The sequence below is a fragment of the Lontra canadensis genome, unplaced genomic scaffold (assembly GCF_010015895.1).
Source record: "Lontra canadensis isolate GAN:19392208 unplaced genomic scaffold, GSC_riverotter_1.0 scaffold60, whole genome shotgun sequence".
Taxonomy (NCBI): Eukaryota; Metazoa; Chordata; class Mammalia; order Carnivora; family Mustelidae; genus Lontra; species Lontra canadensis.
Window position 1 is genome coordinate 430,975 of NW_022631054.1, and position 19,769 is coordinate 450,743.

At 55.7% G+C, this 19,769-nt stretch overlaps 2 protein-coding genes across 3 annotated transcripts; one reads left to right on the plus strand and one right to left on the minus strand.

The window, feature by feature from the left end:
- Positions 1-16,779: 16,779 nt before the first annotated feature.
- FAM229A (family with sequence similarity 229 member A) lies at positions 16,780-17,642 on the minus strand. Its single transcript, XM_032877088.1, has 3 exons — positions 17,384-17,642; positions 17,156-17,302; positions 16,780-16,929 (listed from the first exon to the last, which is right to left on the minus strand). The coding sequence occupies exons 1-3, from the start codon at positions 17,518-17,520 to the stop codon at positions 16,827-16,829; spliced, it is 387 nt and encodes a 128-aa protein (XP_032732979.1). The 5' UTR covers positions 17,521-17,642; the 3' UTR covers positions 16,780-16,826.
- On the plus strand, positions 17,591-19,751 carry TSSK3 (testis specific serine kinase 3). Of its 2 annotated transcripts, none has more exons than XM_032877087.1 (2): positions 17,591-17,893; positions 19,041-19,751. In XM_032877087.1, exons 1-2 carry the CDS (start codon positions 17,881-17,883, stop codon positions 19,700-19,702), a joined length of 675 nt encoding a protein of 224 aa, XP_032732978.1. In that variant the 5' UTR covers positions 17,591-17,880; the 3' UTR covers positions 19,703-19,751. The 2 variants fall into 2 exon arrangements, with proteins under 2 accessions (XP_032732978.1, XP_032732977.1); XM_032877086.1 differs by lacking the exon at positions 17,591-17,893 and adding an exon at positions 17,975-18,300.
- The last annotated feature ends 18 nt before the right edge of the window (positions 19,752-19,769 follow it).

Genomic DNA, 19,769 nt, shown 5'->3' on the forward strand with positions numbered 1-19,769 from the left:
TCGTGTTTCCTGAGCCAAAGGCCGGGCCCCAAAGTCTGGCTAGTGACCTCACAGGGACAACAGACCTAGGTTTTAAGTCAGAAGTGACCCCAGGAAATCTGGGCCTCTGGATGCTGCTAGATGAAGGAAAGGGGAGCCAAGCTGTGTGTGGGTCACCCAGGAAGGTCCTGGGGCCATGAGGAACATTCCCACTGCAGGTGCAGCAGCAGGAGGGTGGGTGAGGGGGTGGGGGGGCCCCTGGGGAAGGAGTCTGGGAGGGAGCCAGCAGAGAAGGGGAGCCCACAATCATGGAGATCCTCAACCACTGGGGAGAGTTCTGAAAAGGCAGGAATGACGGAGGACAGTAATCATAGTTGCTAGCGTTGTTTACCTGCCAATTGCAGGCTGAGCTCTGTGCCAGCTGCTTTCCATACCTTATCTCATGACCTGTTGAGATGTGTCCCCTCATTGTTTCTGTCTGTGGAGGAGGAAACAAGCCCAGGGGGGTGCAGTGTTTCTGGGGGGTGCGGTGTTTCTGCGAGCAGCAGGGGACGAGCGAGGTCAGAACTAGGGAGTGGTTTTCAGGATCTCCTAGCAGCTGAGCAGCGAGAGGCATTCACAGAGGGCTCCGTGAGGAGCACAGAGGGGGGCAGCAGGGAGAGGCCAGGCGGCCATGGGTTCAGGACCCCAGGAACTCGACTCCTCAGCATCCTGGAACATCGGGTTCTGATCTGGTTGTCAGTAGCACCCGGGTCTGCAGCCTCTCTGCCAGTCATGGGCCTTGAACCTGGGGCTGGATCCGGGGGCACCTTAGCGGCTCTTCACTGGGACCTGCCCCCCCATCCAACGGATCACCAAATCACAGGGACAGGGAATCTGTAGTTTCCCTTTCCAATTTTTAGTCCGGTCAGCCCTCTTTTTTCTTCCTTCCCCTCCCTCTTCCCTTGGTCTCTGCGAACGGGAGCATGTGCGTGTGTGTGCACGTGTGCGTGCATGGGGGTGGGGTGGGGTGGTTGTGTAACCTGGCCAGGGCCCAGTCACTAACCTTGCTGACTCTCTGGGGCTCAATTTCCCCAGTAGCCAAGGGGTGTGTCATCAGCTCACCTGCCTATCTTCCCCAGGCTTGATGAAGTCACCAGAAATTCAACCCGGGTGCCCTGGGCCGCCTGAGCCTCTCCCTTCCCCCTTCCCCCTTCCCTCCCCTCTTCCCAACTTTCAGTTTCTGTTCAGATCCTGGGTGCCACGGGGAAGAGGCAGCCCAAGGGGTGGAATGCGGATTGCTTACAACTTTCCAACCAAAATTCCCCTCTTCCGGGGGAGTCCCTTTAAAAGGGAAACTGAAACCCTGTCCACCTCCAGTCCCCAGTCCCACCCCTTCCTCTCCACACTGTTCGGACCCTTTGCTTCTCCCATTGATCCTCTTCCTCCAAATGATCTGGTCCCACCTTGCAGCTTTGTGACCCCTCCCCTCGCCTGACCTCCCAAGGCGCACCCCGTAAAATGAGGACACTGAGTGCCACTTGAGGCTGTGACAAGGGTTCAGTGGGGTGTTTTAGGGTTGAGGCAATTGTAGTGACGAAGCATCACGTCCTAGCTGTGTGGCTGGAGACCTGCTCCGAGCCTCAGTGTGCTCATCCGCAAAGTGGGAATGATAATAGCCAGGCCTGGGGTAATTGTGCAGTAAATGAGCCGGTGCCAGCAAGCGAAGCCCTTCTACCCATCACCTCAGGCGCAGAGCAGAAGGGAAGCAGCCAGCAACATTCGCAGGTGCGACTGAGTGAAATGCTGGGCAAGAAGGAGGCACCAACTTGGCATTCAACAATGTGCCCATTCCCTTCTGGGCCTGGGGGGAGGGGGAGACAGGAGGCCAGGAGTCCCTGAGATGACCTTGCATCCCGTCCCTCAACATTCTTCTGGGGGCAGTGGTAGAAGGACCCCTGGGCTGTTCTAAGGATGCTGAATTATTCAGAGGGCGATTTATTTGGCTCAATCAATTCCTTATATGGTAAAGGAGTCTGTCTCTCCCCAGAACCCTGAGGATTCTCACCCTCTCTTCCTGCAACCCAAGAAGTGTCCCATTGGGATCTTTTCTTAGTGACTTTTCCTAGAAAGACATGCTAGGAAGTCCCCCTCTGATATATCTGTCTGTCCCCTCCGAGCCTCTCCTCAAATTCTCCTTCCCTCCTGTCTACCCAGGCATCCTGATATGCTGGTGGCCCTCCCTGAGCGCTCCAGGTCGTGCCTCAGAGAGATCAAGCTTGCCGCCTATCTTCTCTCTTTTTCTCTGGCTCACTGGACTTCGACTCTATTGGCTTTTCAGCTCCTCAGAGTGTTGAGTTTCCCCTGCCTCAGGGTCTTTGAACACGCTGTTTCCTCTGCCTAGAATGCCTCTCTCCACTTCTCTACTTGCTGAATTTCTACTCTTTTCTCTTTCTTTTTTTTTTTAAGATTTTATTTATTTATTTGACAGACAGAGATCACAAGTAGGCAGAGAGGCAGGCAGAGAGAGAGGAGGAAGCAGCTCCCTGCTGAGCAGAGAGCCCGATGTGGGGCTCGATCCCAGGACCTGAGATCATGACCTGAGCCGAAGGCAGAGGCTTTAACCTACTGAGCCACCTTGGCACCCCTTCACTCTCTCTCTCTCTTTTTTTTAAGATTTTTAAAATTTATTTGACAGACAGAGATCACAAGTAGGCAGAGGCAGGCAGAGAGAGAGGAAGAAGCAGGCTCCCTCCCAGGACTCTGAGATCATGACCTGAGCTGAAGGCGGAGGCTTTAACCCATTGAGCCACCCAGGCGCCCCCACTCTCTTTTTTAAGATGTTATGTATTTATTTGAGACAGAGAGTGAGGGAGAGAGAGAGAGAGAGAGAGAGAGAGGGAGAGAGACCATGAGTGGGGGGGGGGAGCGGGAGCAGCAGAGGGAGAGGGAGAAGCAGACTCCCCTCTGAGCAGAGGCTTGACACGGGGCTTGATGAGGGGCTCAACTCGGGGCTCGATCCCCGGGACCCCGGGATCATGACCTGAGCCCAAGGCACATGCTTAACTGACTGAACCACCCTACTCTTCTCTTAAAACCCAAATCAAACCACTCCCGAGCCTCCAGGTAGAGAGGCTCTCCCCACCACATACTCTATAGCTCTGGGCTTAGGGCTCTCACTACTCCGTTGCCCAAGATGGGAACTTGACAACCGCCCCCCTCAGCTCATCATCCCCCCTCCTCCACCTCCAGGATGGCGGCCCTTCTCACCTGTGACCGGGGACTACACCACATCTGCCTTCCCGTGGTCTTCTGTCCCACATCCAGCCTCTCTAGCTGCTCTCCTCTGCCTCGGGGCCGCTTTCCAGTAGAGGTGCCCAATAATTATTTCTTGGCTGATGGAGTAAATGTACCGAGAAAGGTAGAAGGAATGAAAGGGATGTCAAAATCAAACATGTCCCCTTGGCTTGAAACCTTTCTGTGGCTTCCTACTGCCCTCGGGGTGTCTGTCCCTTATACTGAAGGTTTCACCCTCAGCGCCCAGGTCACAGTCTGGACTGTCCACCAAACTATAACCTTGCTCTTCCTGCCATTACGCAGGGAGTCCCTAGGCCTGGACTGTCCCTTGGCCAGGCAGCAGGGAGACACTGGGTGGTTGCAGTCACCCAGGCAAGACACGATGGGGACCTGAACTAAAGGTACAGAGCGCAGCCCACACTAGCATTTCCAAGCTGCACCTGTCGCCAGCGCGGGGGCTTCCACACGTAGCTTTGGAGTCAAAGTCTGAGATGCCCGTTAGAGGCCCCGGGGACAGATCAGGCTCGCAGATGGGTCCATGAGCCTGGACTTCAGAGTTTGGGGTGTCCCAAATTTGAACAGGACTGGATGGATGGATGGATGGAATTCACCAGAGAAGGAGTGGCTCGAGAAGGCAGCTCTAGAGGCTCAACAACATTTCGACTCTCGGAGGGGAGCTAGCGGGGGCAGCTGACGGTCAGTGAGAAAGGAGGAGGTCCAGGAGGGGGGGTGTCCTGGAGGCCGAGGGAAGCAATGGTTTCCAAAAGGAATGAGTGGCCCACCATGTCACATGCTGCTGAAGGGGGGAGGAAGATGGAGGGAGAGCGGTGTGAGCAGTGTTCAGGGGCCAGAAGAGGCGAAGGACTAAGGACTGAGGGAGCGAGTGTGTGAGGAGGGAGGACTGAGCACGATGCCCAGGGAGGACCCAGCTCGGGCAAGTGGGGGGAAGGAGGTGCCACACCACACACGGGAGCCTAGAGGAGGAGTGGTGGGTACACATGGAAATGGGGAGGTCAGTTTGGGACAGGCTGAGGTGGGGTGACTTTGGGATGTCATTAGGATCAATGAGTCTAGAGCAATCAGTGTTGGAGAGTAAGATCTGTGTGTGTATGTGCGTGTGTGTGTGCGTGTGTGTGTGTGTGTGTAAGTCTATATGCTGCTGACGACTGAAGTCTCTGTCTCTCTAGCCTAGATCTCTCCAGGACTCCAGCTATCCTTGGAGATCACTCTGGATGTCCCACAAGGACCTACAACAGCAGGAAAACAGGCCCCGTGGACTAGAGGGGACAGAGCTGTTGGCGGGAAAACCAGGGAGAGACAGGTCCAGATGAAAGCGATAGTGGCTGGGATGAAATGAGTCCAGAAGGCAGAGGAGAAGACAACATCCAGAGACATTCAGGGAGCAGAGAGCTCCGGAGACAGGGACTGGGTCCCATGTGGAGGGAGAGGGGTTGGAGGTGGAAGGGAGATGCTTCTATAAGTCTGCTCCTGTGAGGAGCTGGAGTGGGGCTCCTCTGTTGTTACCTGTTTATGTGACTGAAGCCCCCACAAAGGGCATGGGATGAGCCATCCATAGGCCTCATGAGATGGGGAAGGGGGCTGCTGTTGGCCACTGAATGGCCAAGTAAGGGTAGCCCCCCAAAGACTCCCTCATCTAGCCATCAGTACCTTCTGCCAGATCTTTGTAGGGAGGCTTGGACCAGGATCCACTCCTGGCCTCAGCCTCAGGTAGAAGCTGGGAGAGTGTGTAAGAGGGAGCACAGGGACAGGGGCCCTGAGGCCTTGGACCTGGGTGAGGGCCAGAGGCTACTCACTGCTCACCAGCATCGACTCTGAATCCCCGGCTCTAGACCTGGAGATGTCATGAGGGGACCATGTCCCTTCCTTGCTTGAACCCTGTCCATGGTTCCCAACCTGCCCCTGGAGAATGTCCACCCCCTTGCTTTGGTGTTCAAGGTCTTGGAAGCTCCAGGCCCAGTTTAGCTTCATTTTAGGCGGAGCCCCGGTGGCTGCCCATCTCACAGTTACCTCAATGCGATGACCATTTCCGCCTATAAACGACCCAGCCTTTCTCCGTGCTGCCCATTCAGCCTGGAGGGCATTCCCGGTGTGTGCCTACCCAGTGCCTGCCCTCAAGGAACCCCTCCTGAAGTCTTTCCTGACCTACCAGAGGACTCACTGTGCCCCCAAGCAAACTAATGGCACCCTCCTGTGGCACTTCACTGAGCTGGACTATGTCTCTGCTTTCCTCCTGCTATGGCGCTGTGAGAGTCTGGAGAGCAGGAGCCGGTCCGGTTCCTCCATTCTTCCCCGTTGAGGGGCCTCAGGGTGGGGGAGGGGCAGAGACGGGGGCGGGGGGTGGGGGAGCAGTGGAAAGTTCAGGAGTGACAGCCCTCCCAGCCCTGCGGGTTCAGTCTAACTCAGCGTGTGAGTGAACAGGGAGAATTGAAATGATCACCCCAAAGGAGAGAGAGGCGAAAACGTCTTTATTTGGGCAGTGAAGGGCAGAAATATATGGAGGTCCCAGGGGAGAGACCAGTGGCGGAGAATCTTCCCCACAGAGAGAGATGCGGGAGTTTGTGGTGCTCTGAGAACACCTCCCTGCTCGTCCTGGCCTGGCTCCAGTCCGCCTTGGGACCATGATGTGATGAACCTGAAGCCTGTCTCCCCGGATCCCTGGAAGACAGACATCCATGACTCTCCTCTGGAACCTTTAGGCAGAGGGTGTGTAGCTGGGCACCCCACACTGCCTGGGGTCACACACAGCTCTGTCACCAACTAGTGGGTGTCCTTGGGCAGGTCATGTAATGGCTTGGAGCCTCAGTCTTCTCCTGAGGACAGTGGAAATAACAGCAGTACCCGCCCCGAAGGTTTGTGATTAAGTCTCAAAAAAGAAAAGGCACGCAAAGTTTTAGCACACTACCCGGCAGAGAGTGAATGAGCAATACCTATTAGTTTTATGATGATTACTGTTTTGTCAGGACATCTGGGTTCTGATCCCAGTTCCACCCCATTTCCCCTCTCTGGGCCTGCCTGAGTTTCTGTCCGTAAAATGGGGTGTTGAAGGACTAAGTGAGAAAATGGACGTGGCAGAGGCTTCCAAGATGAGAGATCACCCTTCACCTCCCTGGGGCTGCACGGGGGTGATCACCCCCACTCTGTCAGGTCTTTACTGGGCTCTGTCCAGGCAGGACTCCTCTGCCCGCAAGCAGAATGAGAGGAAGGACTGTGGTTAGATAGCATGAAGGACTTCCTGCCGGGCTACAGGATGCTAACCCTGGAAAGGAGCCAGAGGTCGTGGGACTGAGGCTGCTGGGGAGAGGGCCTGCTTCCAGGGGAATGGCCAGGCCAGGCTAGGCTAATGAGGCCAGAGTAGCCCAGAGGGTGAATCAGCTCAGCAGTGACTTCACTTCCAGACAGCCCGGAGGGGCCCTGTTTAAACGTGCCTTTCGATTCTCAAGATCACAGAGAAACAGAGACCAGCAGCAGGGCTACTCCAGGGCGGACGGCCAGAGGCGAGGGGCCACGTACCAGACATAGGCTGTTTCCTCCACTCAGAACACTCTTCCCAGAGGCTAGAGTGGCTGACCCTTCGTCCTTCGAGCCTTGTTACCTCCTCAGACAGGACTTGACCAACCCAGGCATTCACTCAACATCTACTGAACCTCTATTATGAGTCAGGCACTGTTGTAGACAAGACAAAGCCCCTGCCCACTCCATATAAAGTAGCACGTGGCCCACCCTATTCTTCTCAAACCCAGCACACTGTTTATCTCTGACTTCTTTCTATTGTTTCTCTAACCAGAATGTAAGCCCCATGAGGGTAGGGACTTGGATAGCTTGTTTTACCAATGTGAACCTGATGTCTCAGGGTATAAATCTGACACAAACTAAAATAGGCCTTTGATAAGTATCTGTTGAATAAATAAGTGGACATAGAGATTAGAGACAAATGGACAACCAGAGAAACAGTCATGCTCAGAGGCAGAGTCAGACGTTCAGAGAAACACACAGGATGACTGCCATGACTGTGACTTCAAGGCCACCCAAGCCTTCCTTTCTCAGGCCATTCATCTTGGTTGCTAGGCAGGAACCTTGTTTGGAACTCTATTTTACTTTATGCTTATGATTATGATTATTTAAAAAAGATTTTGTTTATTCGTTTGCCGCAGAGAGAGAGTGCACAAGCAGGGGGAGCAGCAGGCAAAGTGAGAGGGAGAAGCAGGCTCCCTGCTGAGCAGGGTGCCTGATGTAGTGCTAGATCCCAGGATGTTGGGATCATGACCTGAGCCCAAGGCAGACGCTTAGCTGACTGAGCCACCCAGGCGTCCCTATTACTATTATTATTATTATTATTATTATTATTATTAAAGTAATCTCCATGGCCAACGTGGGACTCAAATTCAGGACCCTGAGATCAAGAGCTGCATACTCTACCGGCTGAGCCCGCCTGGCACCCCTGTATTATTTTACCTTTTTAGGTCCCTTCTGATGAACAGAAATTTTAATATAGTCAAATCCGTCAATCTTGTAAAAACTGTTCCTGGCGGTCAAAGAAAGGAAGGGATGAATAACCGCACAGAGTCCCACAGCTGGCCCGAGGGTCCTCCCCACTGCGGATCAACCCCTCCAGGTATTGGGAGTCTGAGAAGCAGCTGCTGCGGAGGTCCCATCCGTACCTTGCCCTTCCCCCAACCATCTCCGCTAGGCCCCGCCCCTGGAGCCCCGCCTCCTCCTCCATCGGCCGCGCCCTCTTTTGGCTCCGCCCCTCACCAGATCTCACGGGCGCAGGGGAACTAGATGTCTCTTCCTCTTGCCCAGGAATTGGTAGTTAATATTCTGCCATCGGTGCTTCCACCTAGAGAGAAGGAAAATTGTGCACACAGAATGGGGGCAAGGCTCCGCCCCCCCGTCCACGCCCATTTCGCCTAGCCCCGCCCCTTCCACTCTCTGCAGCCTCAGGCCCCGCCCCTCCTACCCAATTCCGCCCCCTCCTCCTGCTCCCAGGCACCGTCAAGCCCAGTCTATCCAATCCCTGACCGGCCCTGGGCTCTGGGGATTCGCCCCTCCGTCACAGGCCCCGCTACGCCACGCCCCCTCCAGGGCCTCCGCCCCGCCCCGCGCGCTCACGTGAGGCGCGGACGCGCGCCGTAGCAGCTGGGCCAGCGCGCCGAGGGGACGTCGGCCAGGCCGGTGGCCCCAGGCAGCAGCAGCAGGTTGCGCGTTGGCCAGCGCCAGGCGGCGCCCGGCGGGCGGCGGCGCTGCGGGCTCAGCCAGTAGTCACCCAGGCTGCGGCGGGAGGCGGGCGCCGGCAAGGTCGGGCCCCGGCAGCCCCAGAAACACAACTCCTGGTCCAGGCGGTGCGGGGGCGTGGCCCGAGGCCGCCTGCGAGGGAGACGGGGCAGCGGTCACCTCGGAGCACCACGAGCGGGGAGAAGGGGGCCGCCTCGGATCCGACGCGGCGAGGTCTGCGTCGGACTCACTCTTGGTGGAGGGACTCTTTAGGGGGACAGGGAGGGGCACTGGAGGGCCTCATCGGGGTCCTCGGCCCGGACGCCTCCTCCCCCAGCTGCTGGACCAGACCCCTTTATGCCGCCGGCGCCCTCCCCGGGGGCCCCCCTCACCGGGACAGAAGAAAATTCACCACGAAGTGGGCAGTCTCGGTGAACAGCATGGCGTCCAGCCCGCCCGGCCCGACTTCGACCTCTTAAATACCTGCCGGGGTGTGTGTGGGGGCGGGGAGGCCTGAAAGCCCATAGTCCCCCCGGGACAGCCAGCCGTTTTTAGCAGGAGGCATCAGCAGGCAGAACGGGGTGGGGGTAGCACCAGGCCCTCTGGAGTGCGGGGTCTAGTCCGTGGTCTGACCTCCTCAGCCGTTTTGGTGGGAGGGGGCCAGGCACCAGATTTTGAGATGTCCTGAGACACTACCACTCCCCACCCTCCCCACCCCAGTCCCCAGGACCAAGGACGGTAAAGGCGGCAGCAAGAGGGGGCCAAGGGCAGTAAGGTCAGCTGCAGGTTAGATAAACCTTACCCATGGCGTGCTCAGGCAGAACCCACACCTTAAAAGGTGGCCCGCCTCCCCAGGCAAAAGATCCCCCCCACCTCTGCCTCCCAAGGCTCTCTTACAAGAGCTTTTTCCCTTACCTCAGGGCACTTTCAAATGTGAGAGGTGGCCACCTCTAGTTTAGGAGTTCTTATCTAGAGACATAATATGAATGAACTTCTGGGGAATCCAGGACCCCCTAAACTGTCTCAAAGTTCCAAATACACATATATTTCTGGAAAGAATCTGGAAAGGATCTCTGGCAGGATCACACTGCCGGTCCAAGAAAAAGTTACAAGCTCTTGATCTGGTCTAACACACTTGCTTGGGAGAAGGGGAAACTGAGGTTTAGAGAATGGTTGAGAAAAGCCAAAAGTAAAACCCAGCTTTCATACAACTCTGCCCACCCCTCCAGGGGGTGAGACAACCTCCTGTGCCCTCCTTCTGAGTGGAGCATGGGGTTCAGGGCTCAGCTCAGGGCTTAGAGCCCAGGCTGGGCCCTGCTCCCCAACCCCCTGGGATCTAGAGGAACTCACTGGCCCAGCTCCCTTTCCCACACTGCCAGTTTGGGCTATTTCCCCCCCAGTGACTCACACTGGCTGCTGGGGAGAGTGGGCAGCTGTTCCATGCCCCCAGGGCCCAATACAGGCCCTGACTTGCCCCCCAGTTGTGCAGCCATATTTGGGGATTTAATCTCCTGTTTTCCCTCCTTAGGGAATCTCCCTCCCCTCATCCCTTCCTCTTTTCCCTATCTCCAACCTCTCCCTCCCTGATGGCTCCTTCCCAGCAGCAAACAAACAGGCTCTAGTCTTTCCTATCTTTGAAAAGGAAGAAAGCCCTCCCTCAACCCTATGTCCTTCTCCAGCTCCCCGTCACAGCCAACATTCTTGAAAGAGTTGTGTACACATGCTGTTTCCACTTCCTCACTCAGCCCCAGCAATCTGGCTTCCTCCCCCACCATTCCACAGTAACAGCTCTGCTCCTCAAGGTCATCACTGACCTCCTTGTTGCTAAAGCCAAGGGATGGTCCTGAGTCTTTATCTAACTTGACCCCTTAGCAGCGGCTCACTTCGATACAAATTTTTCCTGCTTGAAATACTTTTGTGTCCTTGTTTTTCTGGACATTGTGAACTCTTGATTTTCTTGCCATCGTACTGGCTGCCACCACATGGCAAATTGCTCATCCTTTGCTCACTGCCTAATCATGGCCTAAGGAAATCTCGTTGGTTCCCATGCCTTGGGGGTCTGCCTTTGTTAGAGACTCACTTCTCACTTTCAGCCTTCATCTGTCTTCTCTGCCCCACACCTGTCTCCTGGCACCCCTCCTACCTCCCTCCTCCAGATGTCCCACCTCCCAGAAACATGCCCCACACCTGCCCTTCCTCCCATCCAGGTTCCCTAGCTTGGCCGTTTCCTCAGTTGCCAGAACCAAAAATCTGGGTTTTGTTGTAGGCGCTTCTCTCTCTTTTCATATTGAAACAGCTATGAAATCCTATCCTCTCTAGAACATTTAATTTTTTTTAAAGATTATATTTATTTATTTATTTGAGAGAGAGAGAGAGAGAGAATCTCAAGCAATCCCTCTCCATCCACCCACCCCACCCCAGCCATGGAGCCAGACTGACTCAGGGCTTAGTGCCACCACCCTTAGATCACAACCTGAGCTGAAATCAAGAGTCTGATGCTTTATCAACTGAGCCCCCAGGTGCCCCACCCAGACATTTTAAAAATCCCATTGCTTCTCTCCATTTCCACTGCCAGTGAGTGCCTGGTCCAAGGCCCCCTCGCCTTCCACCTGGGCCCCCACAGCCGCCGCCTGACTTGGATCTGCAGCCACCCTCTATCCCTAACGTGATCTGTTCCCACAAAGCAGCCAAGATTGTCTTTCCAAAATATGAGTTTGTCCCTCTGCACAGTGTGTTCAGCACCAAGTTTACCCTTGGCATCTACCAGTTCCAGTGCCAGGGATATTCCGTTCATGTCCTTGCCTGGGTCACTGCTGCTTGTCTCAGCTCCATTGTCCTTCAGGGAACCATTCCGGGCCTCCTAGCTGGCGCTGCTGTTCCTTCTCTTCACAACACTGGGGCCTCTCCTCGTGGCCTTCTCAAGCGTGCTCTAGCTAGTCTAATCTGTAGACCTTCTACCAACTCCTGAGCCCTGCCACTCGAGGCCCCTGGGGTGTCAGGATGAACTTGACGGAGGCCCTGCCCTCAGTGAGTCCCCAGTGTGGTGGGGAAGGCAGACATTCACTGGGGATCAAGGAATGTCTGAGTACACAGTGGGACAAGCAGGTGCTATGAGAGGGGAAGGTCAGGTGGTCTGAGGAGCCTTCTGGGAGAAGGGACAACTGGTGGAGGTCGGAAGGGTAAGTGGGGTTGGGAGAGAGGCTGCTCCAGGCAGAAGGAGCGGCATGCTGAAAGTGGAAGAATGTTACGTGAATCGCTAGGGGATGTCTGGTGTTGCTGGATAAGTGATGGAAAGAAGCCATCGATGAGGGGCGCCTGGGTGACTCAGTGGGTTAAAGCACCTGCCTTCGGCTCGGGTCATGATCCCAGGGTCCTGGGATCGAGCCCCACATTGGGCTCTCCGCTCAGCGGGGAGCCTGCTTCCTCCTCTCTCTCTCTGTCTGCCTGCCTCTCTGCCTACTTGTGATCTCTGTCTGTCAAATAAATAAAATCTTTAAAAAAAAAAAAAGAAGAAGCCATCGATGAGTCTTAAATAGGAGAATGGTATGACTGGGTTTGTGGTCTTCATAAATAACTCTGGACTTGGGCAATGACGGGCCCCTGTGGGGCAAACGGACTCTGGTTGCCTGGAAAGAAGGTGAGGGCAGAGACAGGGAACAAGAATACTTGTGTTGGCCTCACCCTGGAGAGTGGGTGGGGAGAGGCCCGCAGGTGCTGGGACACCGGTATCCCTGTGGTGTCCAATCCACTGAACTAGCTGCTGTCTGGTTGCCTGATGTCTTCCCTTGGGCCCTCATCCAGCCTTTTCCCTGGAAGAGCAGGTGGAGGCCCGAGAGGCAGCAGGCTGCTGTGAGGGCCTCGGAGGAGGCAGAGGGGAGGAGAAGGGGAAGTTGGGCCAGAGTCCGGATGTGACGGGGTTTCAGGGAAAGTGGCATCTGGGGTTTCCTCAGAGTCTGGAAATTCCACTCTTTCTGGTTCCCCCTAGGACCCCCCCACCCCCCGTTCTGAGATGCTCCAACTCAGGAGCCCAGTCCCTGGAAGCCCTCTCTAGGCTTTCTAGGGGCTGTGAGTTTCTGTCTGAAGGGTTGCATCTGTGATGGGTCCCCAGGACTCAACAGTCCCTAATGTCAGCACCCACTTCCCATGAGCTGGCCCAGTGCCCATGACCCATGACCCCTTGCAGTCCTCCCACTAGTCCTCGGAGGCATGTAGCTTACTTATCCCCATCGTACAATGAGACTTCCAGGGCTTAAGGAACTTGCTAAAATTCCCATAGCTTAAATTTGAACTAAGATTTGACTGACATCAGAGGCTGCTTTTAACTCTGTGCTATATTAAGCCTGTCGACCCCCTGGTTGATTGGCTCAGTAAGGGAAGGAGGCTTTGTGGGGTATTTGCTTATGGTTGGGGTGGCTTCCCCACCCCCACCCCCATCAAGCAACGGGAAAGGGTAGTACTGACGTCAATTGTTGCCATGACGATACAGCAACCTTTTCCCTGCCATCTCCATGGTAACCTGGGGGTCCATCTGTACTTCGCCCCCTCCTTCTAAAAGGGGGTTCTTTAGGGAGGGGCTAGCTAATAAGGTGTCTGAGAGGCAAGTCAGGGGAAGCCGTAATTGGAGTATGACCCTTTCCCCAGGTCCCTCCCTATTCTTTGGGCCCAGAGAATAAGATTGGGATCAGGGAGTCCTGCCTTAGGGTCTGGGGGCAGCTTTACCCTCAAGGGCGAGGGAGGCAGCTCTCTCTTTCCCACTTGGCGATTCCCCTGGAAATGCCCCCCAACCAAGTTCCTAGGCTCACAAACGGAAAAGCTGGGAACTGGCAGAGAGAGGCAAGAGGGATTCCCCAGCCCTCTCCAAGGCTGGACATCACCCAGGCCCAGGGGACATGACAGGCTGGCTCTCTGCTGCGCCTCAAAGCCAGAGGTAGGAGCAGCAGCAGCCTTTTTTGCTCAAGCGCTGTCTGTGCCTGAGACTCCTGCCTGGTGCTGGAGATGCACGCAGACTTCAAGCAGGTGTCATTAGCCCCATTTTACAGATTTGGAAATGGAGACTCAGAGAGGCTAAGTAACAAGACCAAGTTTGCACAGTTAGAAAATTGCAGAGTCGGGACTCAAATCTAAGAATTTAGGCTGGTGACTTTTCCGGGGGACAAAAGAAGAAATGGTAACAGGATGGACAAGGGGAAAAGAAATCGGTGAGCGAGTGAGTCAGGTTGGAGCGTGTCATGCTGTCACCTGTAAAACGAAGCTCAAATCCAAGGCCTCCTTGATCCAGCTTCTCTTCTGTTAGGTTCTTCGTCAGATCCCCTGAATTCTGAGCTCTGTCAGGGCCAGGGATCTGTCAGATTCAAGTCTAGGTTCTCAGCACCTGGTGTAGCCCATATAGGTAGGTGTTGGAAGAAGGTGATTGAACTGATTTCCTGGAACGCCCCCCGCACTTTCCAGCCTTCAAGCCTTTGCGCACCATATTCCCTCCACTTAGTGGAACTAACTGGCCCCAGGGTCTGACCCCTCTAGGCAAGGTGTCTGTAATGTTCGCCTCACTCACTATCCAAGCATATGGGGGATGGCTGGCAGTCAGTCTTTTTTTTTTTTTTTTCTTCTTCTTTTTTTAAAAAGATTTTATTTATTTTAGGGAGAATGAGAGAGCTGGCGGGGAATGGAGGTGGGGGAAGCGTGGAGCCCAATGTGGGGCTTGATCCAATGACCTGAGATCATGATCTGAGCATAAACCAAGAGTCAGACGCTCAGCTCAACCAAGTCACCCAGACACCACCTCCCTTTTTTTTTTTTTTTAAGTGTATGTATTTGTTTAAGCTCTACACCCAACGTGGGGCTCGAATTTACCACCCTGACATCAAGAGTCGCATGCTCTTCCAACTGAGTCAGCCAGGAAGTCCCCCAGTTTTTTTAAACTAGTAAGGAAGGAACTTGCTGAAGTGAGGTCTTCTGCCCGCTAGGCTGTATGAGTCCGTGAGGGCCAGTGCCCGTGTCCTTCAAGTTCACTGCTGAATCCCCAGTGCCCTGCATGGGCCTGGCTGATGGACTTGTACTGACTGAGGTAGGGAGAACCCAAATGAGAACCCAGTGGTCTAACTCCTGTCACACTGTCCAAGGCTTCTCATTGCCATGGAACAGAATTGCCACCCTGGCCGCTGCCACTGTCTCTCTCTCTCTGAGCTTCTTTTCCTCTCAGGGATACCCAATCTTTACATAAGCTCTCTCTGCTCCTGGAATGTGTGTTTTGTTTTGTTTTCCATTTCTTCCCATTGTTTTCTGGTGATGCTGTCTATCACCTGGCCATGCTTCCACCTCAAGGGCAGGTTCTGCTGGCCCAGCTGGATCAATTACTGTCTCGCATTTCCCTGAAGATGGTAATTGGCCAAAACAGTGCGCATTCGACTTGAAAGAAGGGCAAATCACTGCCCTTCCCAAGGTCAGGTAAACTGAGGCTGGGAGAAAGCACGTCTCCCTTCCAAATGCAATTTCCAAACTGCCACAGCCATGTTCCCTGCCCAGAGGAGATAATCAGGGATAAGAGATGAACAAAGGAACAGTCCTGGTGGGCCCAGCAGACACTCTGGTTTCTACAGTTCTTCCTTTGAGCTTAGGTATCTGGAAAGCTTTTATTCTTCCCAGCCACTGGAAACGACCAATTCCTTTTTGGCATAAGTTAACTTCATTTGTTTGTAAAGGAGAGACCTTACCAATACAGAGGCCAATAATTTTTTCTCTCTAAACTTACAGTGGTCTTCTAAGGAGGGGGCTGACTGTTTATAGGAAGGCCCCCTTCTAGCACAGCTGCAGCACTGCCGAGTAGGGCCTGCCTGGCTGGAGTTTGATGGGGATGGAAACAGCTAGATTACTCTACTTAATAGAGTGAACTGAGAGCCCCGGGCGCTCTCTAAGAATGGAGGAGGTGGGGAGTAAGGAGGAGAGAGAAGTCAGCACTGTGGCCTGAAGCCTCGGATTCTTCTGGTAGGTGAAAGGGAAAGAGAAGCGTGCGAAGACTTTCTAACACCAGGGTGTTTGAAGGACCAGGCACCGAGTGGTCAAGTCTAAAACCCTCACTTTGAAGTAGACCCTTTATTGGCAAACATCCTCTCCTCTTTTTTTTTTTTAATATATTTTTTTATTTTACTTTTTTAAAGTTTTAAATTCCAGTTAGTTAACATAGTGTAATATTAGTTTCAGGTGTACATTATAGTGACCTCTTCTCCTCTTTTAATGAGTCTCCTAAGTTTGGGACTGCCTGGGAGAGAATTAATGTGGAAACTGAGAATGGTGGTCCTTTTGGGTGAGTGTGGGATTTTGAAGTACTCTAGGGAGGGCTGGGAATTCTACCCCATGTGGATTAGGGGTGTTAGGTCCTTTGCCTTTAGATTTCAGGGGACAGGAGAGAGTGAACCTGACCTCTGGGTTATGTGTATTTTTTCCCCAATATTAAAATAATACAGACTCATTAAAGCAAAATTGGAAAGTGGAAAATACTTGTTCAGCTGAAGGCTATACTTCCAGGCATCCTTGGGTCATGGATGGATTTTAGAGTATTAAGTCTGAGGACACGGAGAAGTGTGCTAGCCTATCAACCATCATCTGCGGGAGCCCGGGCAAGTGTCTCAAGGCTCTGTTCCCTCGCCTATAAAAGGGGAATGAGAAATCAAGGTGTTTCAAACGACTTCTCTCCCAATCTTTTTCTGGTCCCGCTACTCCTAGGAGAAATCAGGCTCTAGATGGCCCCTAACCCAAGCCGCCCAGGGTCACAGAACAGCATGTAGCAAACTCTAATTCCAACTCGGGAGCATTAAATGGGCGGGTGTGGTTGGCCATTCTCTTTATTCTGAGTTGTCTGTCCAGCCCCTCCAGTCCGGAGCTTCTCTGGACCCCCGGAATCCAGCACAGCTATGCGGATTGCATTGGAAAACCCAGGAGAGGGATGAGGAGAAGGATGAGTCCAGGGGCCGAGGGGAAAGATAATCCTGGAAGGGGTCAGGATCAGTAAGAGGTTGGGTGGGTGGGGGCGTTTGGGCGGACGGGGAGGGCCGGCCTCTAGGGCTGGGTCCGAGCGAGGCCGCCGCCAAGAGGAAGGAGCTGTTGGATGGGGCGGAGCAGTTTGCGGACCGATGGACGGGACAGACATACACGGCCAGCCCTGAGTGGAAAGAACAGTTTATGCTGTGCTTTATTAAAATGTGCATCATTCTTTTATTTTAAAATGTGCATCATTGTCTCGTGCTCGGCGCGCGCGACCTCAGCGTGGTGGCCCGCGGCGGGCCTCGTCCCCGCCCGGCCTCGTCCCCGCCCGGCTCCGGCGGAGCCGCCGTGCGCAGGCGCACTCAGGTGGCGCGGGCCCGGGGGCTCCCGCCCATGGCCAGGTAGACGTCGATGGGCACGTGCAGCAGCGTCAGGCAGTGGCAGCCCGGGCAGCGTCGAAGCGGCCTGAGGAAAGCGGGGCCCGGCCTCTGCTGTTGGGACCGCGCCGGGGGACTGCACCCGGGCCAACCCGCCCCCACGGGGCTTCCGCGGTGGCGGAGGGTGGGAGAGGCCCTGACGCTGGGACAGGGTTCTGGGCAGGGAAAGCCTGGACGCAGGCGGTCCGGAGTCCCCGCACAGCGGGGACGGTCGGGGGGTGCGGGAGGGGTCGCGGGGAGGGCGCCGGCCTCACCTGACCGGGTTGTGCTCCGTGGCCACCGGCTCCGGGCTGTCCTGGGACTCGGGGGCGGCGGCAAGGCCAGGGGAGTCTCCGGCCTCAATAGGGAATCTTCGACCCTGCGGGGGCTCCTGGGCACTCATGTCCAGGCCCCGGGGCGCTCTGCGAGGGGAGTGGCGGTCAGGCCGCTCCCGGGCCGCCGGGCGCCCCCTGCCCGCGCCCGCCCCCTGGGTTGTTGCTCACCTGCCGGAGGCCGAGGCCGGTCCCAGGCTGGAAGCAGCTGCCGGACCCCTGGCCGCGGGAGGACGCTCCGGTCCAGGCGGAGCCCGGCAGGTGTCTGCGGCGCGCCGCGGCCCGGGCGTCGAGGGGGCGGGCTGCATTGTGACCCGGGCCGCGGCGCGCTGACCTCACAGAGCCCGTTCCTCTCGCTGGGAACCACCCCCCCTCCCACCCCCGTCGACTCGGGAGGCCCGGCACTCAGCGCGGCCGCGAGCCGGGGCTGGAGGGCTCCGGCCATGGCGCCTCGGCACTGGGTCGGGCGGACCCCCTGCAGCCCGATGGGGGCGCAGGAGGCGGCTGCAAGCAGCCACGAGGTGGCGTCCACGAAAAGGAGCCGCTCATCCCGGGCAGCGCGCAGACTCCCCCGAGCGCCCCGGGGCGGGCTGCGACTCCCTGCCCGCCTGGGGGACGGGGGCGCGGGCTCGGCGAGGACTTAACCCGTGGTGGGTTTGGTGGTGGTGATGGTGAGGGCAGGTAAGGGCACTGACAATTTTGGCCAAGGGTCACACAGCATTTACATCACAATTGGGCCGGAGTTTTAAAATGTCTGGCCCTCTCCCTCCCCACCACCCGTGGCTGCTGTGTCCAGACGGAGAATGTTCTAGCGCTGGGAGCGGCTGCGCATGAAGTCCTTGGGGGGAAAAGGAGCAGGCCAAGGGCGATGGTGGAGTAGAGCTGCCTCACCGAGGCAGCATGAGCTGAGAGGGTGATAGGAAGGAAGGAGGCGCTAGACAGCATGGAGGACTTTCTGCTCTCCAGTGGGTACCAGCTGGGCAAGACCATTGGGGAAGGGACCTACTCAAAAGTCAAAGAAGCATTTTCCAAAAAACACCAAAGAAAAGTGGCAATTAAAATTATAGACAAGATGGGAGGGCCAGAAGGTGAGCTGGGGCCCCTTTGGAGGAAGGGAGGGCTGGTTGAGGTGGGTGGGCACTTACTCCAGTTGGGAAGGATCGGCCCCTCCTCCCCTTTGGTCTGGAACCAAGGAGTGCAAGGGAGTTTGTGGCTCTGGGGTAGGTGAGTGGGGAAGAGGAGGATGCTGGAAGTCCAGGAATGTCGCACCTCTAAAACCCAAGATTAAAGTGGAGGGAGGTAAAGGGTCCTCGAAGGCACAACCCCAGCTTGCTGGGCCTTCCCTGTTCCCTCTGTCCCCCACAGAGATGGGCAGAGAGGCCCTGGCCTAGGCTGGCAGAGGGCAGGAGCTGCTGCCGAGGCAGGCGGAAGTGAGAGAAAGGAAGACAGGGCTCAGGAACCTCGGGTCAGGGGGCAGGCATGTGAGGAGCTGGCTCACCACACTGTGGGCAAATCAGGCCTCATACCTGAGATTCAGTGGTTTTGTCTAAAACCCCTCAAAGCACTTTGATATCTGTGGTCTCACAGGTTGCTCACAATAGTCCCTGAGGGTGCAGGGAGTCGTTCCTTTGAATAATATATTAACTACAAAAATAACAGTGTGAGCATTTTTTGCAATGTCCAAGCAGCTAGACGTTTACGATTGAATGGGACCCCAGGCACCAGAACCAGACACGGTGGGCAGACGGAAGCTGGGAGGCAGGAGACAGGAGTGGAGAGGTAATGCCCTTCCGGACTTGATACCCCACGTCTTTTCCCGTTTCCTCAGAATTTATCCAGAGATTCCTGCCTCGGGAGCTCCAGATTGTTCGCACCCTGGACCACAAGAACATCATCCAGGTGTATGAGATGCTGGAGTCTGCCGACGGGAAAATCTACCTGGTGATGGAACTGGCTGAAGGAGGGGATGTCTTTGACTGTGTGCTGAATGGGGGGCCACTGCCCGAGAGCCGGGCCAAGGCCCTCTTCCGTCAGATGGTCGAGGCCATTCGCTACTGCCATGGCTGTGGTGTGGCCCACCGGGACCTCAAATGTGAGAACGCCTTGTTGCAGGGCTTCAACCTGAAGCTGACTGACTTTGGCTTCGCGAAGGTGTTGCCCAAGTCACGCCGGGAGCTGAGCCAGACCTTCTGCGGCAGCACAGCCTACGCCGCCCCCGAGGTGCTGCAGGGAATCCCCCACGACAGCAAGAAGGGGGACGTCTGGAGCATGGGTGTGGTCCTGTACGTCATGCTCTGTGCCAGCCTACCTTTTGATGACACAGACATCCCCAAGATGCTGTGGCAGCAGCAGAAGGGGGTGTCCTTCCCTACTCATCTGGGCATCTCGGCCGAATGCCAGGACCTGCTCAAGCGGCTCCTGGAACCAGATATGATCCTCCGGCCCTCAATCGAAGAAGTTAGTTGGCATCCGTGGCTAGCAAGCACTTGATAAAAGCAATGGCAAGTCCTCCCCAATAAAGCAGGGGGAGAAAGCAAACCCAAAACCCCGCTTCTAA